Here is an 8596-nt window from a genome sequence, read left to right as displayed (position 1 = left end):
GAATCTTTCAGAGAAAAAGAATTTATTGCTCCATTATCAGAAGCAACTAAATTCTTCCTGGCTCGCTCATTAAGAGGAAGAAGTTGACACTGACCAGACAGAATCCTTTGTTTGAATAGAATTTATGCATCATGTGTGAGGTGTATGAATATGCAACAGGCTGTTGATTTTAAGGGTTAATCCTCTGTTAATGGGTGTCCTTTTCTGGGCTTATTTTGCCCAGAAAAGGTACCCGGACCGTCTGTAACTCTTTGTTTTTATTATCTCATATTGTCCTAATCCAAATTGTTCAAATTTTATTACTATTTTTATAACCACTTTATTACTATTAAACTTTAAAATTCTAAAAACAAGTGATTGGCGTTTTTCACACCTCGCTTACCCTCGGCCCATCCGAGCGCGTTTTCCCTCCCCGTGGAGAGCACACGCCTGTGTCACGTGTGGAAAACGACAAAAAGTCACCTTTTAACTACAAAACTACATTTATCGTACTGTTAAAACGTTAATGCTGCACTGCTAATCAACACCACACAATGCACACAGTGAATATCTGCGCAGAGCCGTGTAACACGCACTTTCCACACGCGCGTGCGTGCACGCGCCCAGCTGCGCGCACATCTGCCCGCGTGCACGCGCACGAGCACGCCCCGCCCCTGACACGCGCGTCCCCGGTCCCCGTTCCCCTCCCGGTCCCCGTCCCTGTCCCGTCCCATCTCGGTCTCCGTGCCCATCCCGGTCCCTGTCCCCATCCCGGTGCCCGTCCCCGCCCCGTCCCTGTCCCCGTCCCGTCCCCATCCCGGTCCCGGTCCCGTTCCCGTCCCCTCCCGGTCCCCGCCTCGTCCCCGTTCCCGTTCCCGTCCCCGTCCCCGTTCCCGTCGCATCCCCATCCCGGTGTCCTCCCCGTCCTGTCCCCGTCCCCATCCCGGTACCCTCACCGCCCCGTCCCCGTCCCCGTCCCCGTCCCCATCCCGTTCCCGTTCCCGTTCCCATCCCGGTCCCCTCACCGCCCCGTCCCCGTCCCCATCCCGGTCCCCGCCCGGTCCCCGCCCCGTTCCCGTCCCCATCCCGCCCCATCCCCGCCCGGTCCCCGCCCCGTCCCCGTTCCCGTCCCGGTCCCGCCCGGTGCCCGCCCCAGCGGCGCGGGCGGAAGCGCTCGGGGATGGAGCCGCCGGCCATGGAGGGGCCGCTGCTGGTGCAGCACAGCCACAAATTCGGCACCAAGGTGAGTCGGGCCATCCCTCCCTCCCTCCCTCCCTCTCCCTCTTCCCCTCCTCCCCGGCAGCTCCGGGGCCGCTCCCGGTGAGCGGCGGCCCCGGCGGGCTCGGTGTGACCCCGCTGCCCGCAGCGCTGGAAGCGCGGCTGGTCCGCGCTCTACCCGGCCAGCCAGCACGGCGTGGCTCGCCTCGAGCTCTTCGACTGCAAGGAGCCGGCCGGCCGGGCGGGCACCCGGCGGCTCGCCCGCACCGTGGTGCGGCTCAGCGACTGCACCAGCGTGGCCCCGGTGGGCGACAGCGGCCCCCGCGCCGGCACCGCCACCTTCCGCCTGGAGACCCGCGACCGCAGCTTCCTCTTCGCGGCCGAGAAGCAGCAGAGCGAGGAGTGGGTGGCCAAGCTGTGCCAGATCGCCTTCCCGGTGAGCCCCGGGCTGGGCGGGAGCCGGGGACAGGACGGGACACGGGTGGCAGCGTGTGGGGTGGCACCTTGGCGCCTGGCAGCTTGGGGAGGACACCCTGAGGTGTAAAGGTTTGAAGTGCCCGGCCCCGGCGCTCTCAGTGGCTCCTGCTGTGGTTTGTGGGGCTCCTCGGCTGTGCTGTCAATAATTCGAGGTTGTGGCTCCGAATTTTAAGTCGGGCTCTTCTTGCCCGGTGCAGAGCCCGTGCTGGCCCTGCAGAGCTGGCAGGAGCCCAGCTGATGGCCAGGAGCGTTTCCTCTTGGCCCAGCCATTGCTGCCTTTCCTGCAACTTGGAAAACAGCAACCGGGGTGGAAGCAGAGCCTCGAGAGCCTTCCAGGACCTGGAGCCCCTTTCCCAGCCTCGGGGCTCGCTCCTGGCTGCTGCTGTGGGCTCTGGAACCCTGTCGAGCCCCTCCTCTGCAGCCCTGGAGCTGCTGGGCAGCAGTGTGCCAGCCTGTTTGTCAGCGGGTGCCCTGGCAGTCTGGTTTTCTGTGCCCTCTGGGACAGCAGCCCACGCCTGCCCAGCTCCACAGCGCTGCCTCTCCCTCCTGGGAGGTGTCTGCAGAGCCCTGGGTTGGGCTCCAGCTGATTCCAGGCTTGGAGTGCTGGGCAGGGCTGCCTGGCAGGAGGGCTGTTCATCCCAGGATGTCCCCTGAGTGTGATTTACCTTTGTCCCTCCCTGCAGTCTCCTGGCAGGCCAGGTGTGTCTGTGCAGCAAGTGCCAGGGCTGGGAGGCACTGGTGGAATTGTCTCTGTGTCTCCTGGTGCAGTCAGGGTTGCAGCCTTTGCCCTGGAAGTGGCTTGTGGGGCTGAGCTGGGGACACAACACACCCTGGGAGCGGGGCAGGGTGGTGGCCAGGCCAGGGAGCACCTGCTTGGAGCTGCCATCCCCCACATGGGAGCCATCATTTGTGGGCCTGAGAAGCAAGCTGAAAGTTTAGGAGGTTGGGAGCAAAAGGCTACGAGGCTGGCATGTGTTTTAAAAAGGCCTGACCTGGAGCAGGAGGCACAAGAGCTGCACGTGGCCTCTCTGCACAGAGCTGGGGATGCTCAGCTGGGATTGCTGATCATCTGCATGGAGAATGTGATTTTGTGTCATGTTCCTGCCCAGAGGGCATGCAGGGTCCAGCAGCTTGGGAACTAGGGCCAGAGATCATTTGGAGTTCAGAACAGATTTTTTTTTTTCTAATTTCCTTTTGAAGATGAGAAGTGCAGTCAAATGGAGGCTCTGGCAGATCTGGTGGCCCTTGGCTTTCCAGTCCCACTCTGGAGCCCTGCTGTGTTGATGCTTTAGCTGAGGAGGAGCTGCTGCTATCAGCTCTCAGGACATGAGGTTCTGTGACCCAGCCACAAGGGCTGGATGCCCCTTTTTTGGGTTAAGAAGCTCATGTGTGTGGGTTTTAAACTGCAACTGTGGCCTGTGCCTTCTGCAAGATGCACCCTCTGCTGCAGCCCCAAGGAGCAGCTCCAGGCACTGAGCCTGCCTTGTGCCAGCTGCACAGGGCTGGGGGAGCCTGTCCTGTGTGAGGGGCTTTTCTGCAGGAGGATCTCTGGAAGCACCAGGGGTTTGTGTCCCCCCCCGGGCCCTTTGGGGGCCCTGCTGCTGGGACACAGTCGCTGACAGCGTGTGTGTTGCATTTTCAGTTCTGCATGTGCTAAAATAGAAGCACTCGCTTCCCCTCTGCAGGCTCCCTGTCCTCCTGGGCAGGGCAGGACACAGATCCCTGTGTCACCAGGCCATCAGCCCCCCGTGTCACCAGGCCATCAGCCCCCTGTGTCACCAGCCCCCTGTGCTAGGGATGGCATGGCCAGGAGGCTGTGTTTGGGTTGTGCCATGCTTTGAGGGCAGCTCTGTGCCTTGTGCTGCCCTGTAGCCTGTCACTGCAGAGCCCAGCTGGGGACAGGGCGCTGCCAGGAGCTCAGGGAAGTGCCCCCTGTGCTGCCTGGCCCTGTTGATCCGTGTGGGCTCAGGGGGTGCTGTGGCCAGCTCTGGGGTGGGCAGGGTGCAGCACAGCCGGGCTGTGGGGCTGGGGAGGGCAGCAGGGCTCAGGCCATGCAAGGTGGCCTTGGGGCTGATGTGGGAAGAGAACTCTGGGTCTGATCTCTCTCCTTGGGCAGGGAAATGGCCCCAGCGATGGCCTGGTGTCACAGTACGGCCGAGAGGGCAGCGGGGAGTCACCAGCCCTGGAGATGGCCGTGAACTCCATCTACTACTCCAGAGATGAAGGTGGGGCCTGCTGCTGCCCTGGCTCGGGGCCACCTTCCACAGAGCCTTGTCCTGCTGCTGCCCCATCGCTGGGGCCACGCTGGGCATTGCTGTGTCCCCTGCCCTGAGCAGCCCTGTCCCCACAGTGGGCCCGGGTGTCCCTGAGCAGCCCTGTCCCCACAGTGTGTCCGGGTGTCCCTGAGCAGCCCTGTCCCCACAGTGGGGCTGTGTCCCTGAGCAGCCCTGTCCCCACAGTGGGGCTGTGTGTCCCTGAGCAGCCCTGTCCCCACAGTGGGCCCGGGTGTCCCTGAGCAGCCCTGTCCCCACAGTGGGGCTGTGTGTCCCTGAGCAGCCCTGTCCCCACAGTGGGGCTGTGTGTCCCTGAGCAGCCCTGTCCCACAGTGGGGCTGTGTCCCTGAGCAGCCCTGTCCCCACAGTGGGGCTGTGTGTCCCTGAGCAGCCCTGTCCCCACAGTGGGGTTGGTGTCCCTGAGCAGCCCTGTCCCCACAGTGGGGCTGTGTGTCCCTGAGCAGCCCTGTCCCCACAGTGGGGCTGTGTCCCTGAGCAGCCCTGTCCCCACAGTGGTGTTGGTGTCCCTGAGCAGCCCTGTCCCCACAGTGGGGTTGGTGTCCCTGAGCAGCCCTGTCCCCACAGTGGGGTTGGTGTCCCTGAGCAGCCCTGTCCCCACAGTGGATCTGTGTCCCTGAGCAGCCCTGTCCCCACGGTGGGGTTGGTGTCCCTGAGCAGCCCTGTCCCACAGTGGGGCTGTGTCCCTGAGCAGCCCTGTCCCCACAGTGGGGCTGTGTGTCCCTGAGCAGCCCTGTCCCCACAGTGGGGCTGTGTCCCTGAGCAGCCCTGTCCCACAGTGGGGCTGTGTCCCTGAGCAGCCCTGTCCCCACAGTGGGGCTGTGTGTCCCTGAGCAGCCCTGTCCCCACAGTGGGGCTGTGTGTCCCTGAGCAGCCCTGTCCCCACAGTGGGGTTGGTGTCCCTGAGCAGCCCTGTCCCCACAGTGTGGCTGTGTGTCCCTGAGCAGCCCTGTCCCCACAGTGAACACCTTCTGGGTGACCGTGCAGCGGACGGAGGCCGCGGAGCGCTGCGAGCTGCGTGGCAGCTACGTGCTGAAGGCGGAGCGGGACAGCCTGGTGCTGAAGGAGCCACGGACAGACAGGATCCTCTACGTCTGGCCCTACCGCCTGCTGCGGAGATACGGCCGGGACAAGGTGGGCAACGGGGGCCCCGTGTGCTGCAGCTGCTCCCTGTAGCTGTGCCCTTGTGGATTCCTGCAGCCAGCCCTGCCAGGATTGCTGCGGCCCCTGGTGGGCTTGGCTGAACTCAGTTCCTGTCCTGTCACCTGGCTGGCAGGACACAGGCATGGACACTCATCCCCTCTGTGCTGTCCCATTTTCACTGAGGCCATTGCCTCTGCTGCTCTTCTTCTCCATCCCAGCACTTGCCAGCTTGTGCCAGGAGCAGGGACACCCCTCAGGGCTGCACACACGCTCTCCCCAGCTCCTGGAACCTTGGCTCCTAGCACTCCTGTCTCTGCCCCGGGTTCAGTCCCTCCCTCCTAACGATGGTGGCCATAGCAGAGGGGCTTTGAGACACCAGTTGCTCTGGATTTGTTCACTCCGTGGGGGAATTGCTCCTGTTCTCAGTGACGTTTGAAGGTCTGCCCCTCTCCAGAGTCCTCCTGCAGTGAGTCCCCAATCTGCCTTGCTGCTACCCTGAGTGCAAGGGGTGTGGGCCACGCTGGACAGGAAGGAAATGCTGTCCTGGGGCTGCTCAGTGGTGTCCTGGGGCTGCTCAGTGCTGTCCTGGGGCTGCTCAGTGGTGTCCTGGGGCTGCTCAGTGGTGTCCTGGGGCTGTTTATAGCAGGGACCATGTTGGTCACACTGTGCTTATGGTGCTTTTTGTGGCACATTCCCAAAGCACAGGTGGAAACCGAGCTGTCCTTGTGGGGGTGTCCAGCTCATCTGCAGAGTCTGCGCTGGGGGCAGGAGGAGAGTTGCAAGGTGTGGGGAGCTGCACCTGCAGTGACCTGAGCAGAGAGGGTCTGATTGTGCTTCTGTTCAGCAGCACTGACCCATAAAAAGAAGTTTGTCCCCAGAGACCTTTGTAGCAACTGCAGGGGCTGCTGCTGCCTGTGAGAGAGGCAGAAAATGTCCCCTGGTTAAGGGAATGAGGCTCAGGAAGAGTGTGGGCGTCAGCTGGTGGGAACCTGCTCACCAGAGTGTGCTCAGGCCAGAGGAAGCACAGCCCTGGTGCAAGACTTCTCTTTAAAGGACCTTTTACCATGAACAGATTAATGCTGGTAGGTCAGTGCTGTGTTTACTCTTGGTAACTGAGCTGCTGCTGCTGAGCTTTCTCCTGTGGAAAGCCCTGTTCTTCCTCTTGTATCTCTTGCTTCCAGAGCACTCCCTTCTTTCCTAAGATTCCATGCTAGTTTCCGCTGCTGAACTGTCACTCAGCTTCTCACCCTGCTCCTTCCTCAGTGTTGTTTCTTAGACTATCTGGTGAAGGTGGTAGAATCTGCTGGAATTGCTCAGGTAAGGCAGCAGGGCTCCAGCAGGAGCTGCAGCTCTCTGGGGCACTCACAGTGATGTCCCCTCAGGTGTGCTCCAGCTCTACAGCTCGTAGTGTGGCCATTCCCTGCCCAGCTGCTGGGCACAGGCTGGCCCTTGCTGTGGGAGTGGAAGGAGCAGGATTTCAGGGCAGGATTTCAGGGCAGGATGTGCAGGATCAGTGCTGCAGCCACACTCCCTTTGGTGGGAAGCACAGCCTGCACAACGTGCTGGGTGCTGAGCAGGACGTGACCCTTCTGCTTCCCCTTCAGGTGATGTTCTCCTTCGAGGCTGGCAGGCGCTGTGACTCAGGACCCGGAAACTTCACCTTTGAGACCAAGCAGGGCAACGAGATCTTCCGCCTGGTGGAAGCCTCCATCCAGGAGCAGAAGGCTCAGGTGGAGGAGAACCGGCAGAGCTGCGACTCGCTGGAAGCTGACAGCCCCGGCGTGGTGCAGATCCGCCAGGCCCTGGCTGACAACCTCAGCCTGGAGCTGCCCGCTGAGGGGGATGACACCCCGGCACCCAAAGCAGGGCTGGCACCCAGAGCTGGTGCAGCAGCAGCAGCAGCAGCAGAGGAGAGAGATGCCACATCTCTGCTGAAGAGCCGGACTCTGCCAGAGCTGCCCGTGCCACCGGCCAAGCCCACGGTGTCCAGCACCCCGCCACGCTCCCCTCTGCCCAAGGGGCTCCGTGCCGTGCCGCCGGCCGAGGACCCGTCCAGCGTGTACTCGGAGCCCCTGGACTCGGTGAAGGGCCTGCAGCCGTGGCCAGACCCGCTGTACTCGGACCCTGTGGACAGCAAGGCCGTGAGCGTGGCCAAGGCGCCCGGCGGGGCTGCGGAGGAGCCGAAGCCGCGGCTGCCGGTGCTGCCGCCCTACCCGGGCCCCTACGAGCAGGTCCGGCCCGTGTCCGAGGGGCAGGGCCGGGCCGAGGGGCAGGGCCGGGCTGAGGGTCGTGGCCAGGCCGCCCCCGGGCACAAGGAGCACATCTACGACGAGCCCGAGGGCCGTGCCCCCCGCTCGCTGCATCCCTTCGCCTACATCTACGACGAGGCGCGGCCCACCAGCGAGGCCTGGCGCACGCAGGGCCACGATGGCAAGGGGGGCTACGAGTACCCCTACAACCCCAGCACTGACGATTACTCGGTACCCACCTTCCCGGCCAAGGCCAAGAACCCCAAGCCGGTGCCAGCCCCCAAGCCCCCGGCAGCCTTTATCCCCAAAGGGGCAGAAAGGGCGGAGGAGCCTGGCAGGCGATGGGGCGGCGCGGCCCCGGAGAAGGTGCTCGCCAAACCCAGCCTCAACAGCAGCAACAACAACAACGTGGAGGTGCTCTACAGCCAGGTGGTGAAGCCCCAGCAGCTGCAGAAGAAGGAGCAGTGTGTGGATGAGTACAGCTTGTTCCCTCTCTATGAGGATTTAGGGGAGATATAAGCTGCTGCTGCTCTGTGTCTGTATCCCAGCAGGGACTGGGCACCCCAGTGCCAGCTGGGTTTCTCCTCCCCAGGATGACTTGGGGCTGTTTGGGCTCAGGCAGAGCCCCTTTTCTCACCAGTGCTGAGGGGCTGAGTTTCCCTGGAGGGAAACAGCAAGAGAGCTGTGGCTGGTACAAGCCCCAGCTCTGGAGCTGGCTCCACTGTGCCTTCTGATCTGCAGGAGGGCTGGTATTTTCCTCTACCTGCTGCTCTGGCTCTGCTCTGGCTTCCTGTCTGACCAGGCTGCAGAGCTCTGGTGCCTTTTGTGGTGTGTGGAAGGCTGCTTGCTGTCAGTCTCCAAAAGTATTTTTATACAAAGTTATTTTAATATTAAAGTCTGTATGTCTCAGAACGACACGTTTGCCTGTGGCGTGGATGGGGAGGTGCAGGTGCACGTTTGTGTCTGTGCCAGGGCTACTGAGCCAAGAGGGAGCCTCAAAGCCAAGTGCCTGCCAGGCTGAGCTGTGGCTGCATGCCCTGGTGCCAGGGGATTAGGGGAAATCAGGCTCAGATGTGTGATGGCCTCCAGGCACAGGGCTGGGCAGGGACAGGGGCCAGCTCTGCTGCAGCTCGGTGGCTGTTGGTGAGTCACAGGATCTCTCCTTCTCCAGCTTGATCCCACTGCTGATCCCCGCTGCTCCCAGCTGCTTTGGGAGGCCTGGAAGGGCCCAGTCTGGTT

At 62.5% G+C, this 8596-nt stretch overlaps 1 protein-coding gene across 1 annotated transcript; it reads left to right on the top strand.

Moving 5' to 3' along the window:
* The first annotated feature begins 1070 nt into the window (after positions 1 to 1070).
* Positions 1071 to 8269, top strand: DOK1 (docking protein 1). Its single transcript, XM_064419080.1, has 5 exons — positions 1071 to 1222; positions 1346 to 1633; positions 3791 to 3899; positions 4927 to 5099; positions 6713 to 8269. The coding sequence occupies exons 1-5, from the start codon at positions 1160 to 1162 to the stop codon at positions 7874 to 7876; spliced, it is 1797 nt and encodes a 598-aa protein (XP_064275150.1). The 5' UTR covers positions 1071 to 1159; the 3' UTR covers positions 7877 to 8269.
* Positions 8270 to 8596: the final 327 nt, after the last annotated feature.

Source organism: Passer domesticus, chromosome 4 (assembly GCF_036417665.1).
Source record: "Passer domesticus isolate bPasDom1 chromosome 4, bPasDom1.hap1, whole genome shotgun sequence".
NCBI lineage: Eukaryota > Metazoa > Chordata > Aves > Passeriformes > Passeridae > Passer > Passer domesticus.
This window is presented reverse-complemented; position numbering and strand designations above follow the sequence as displayed.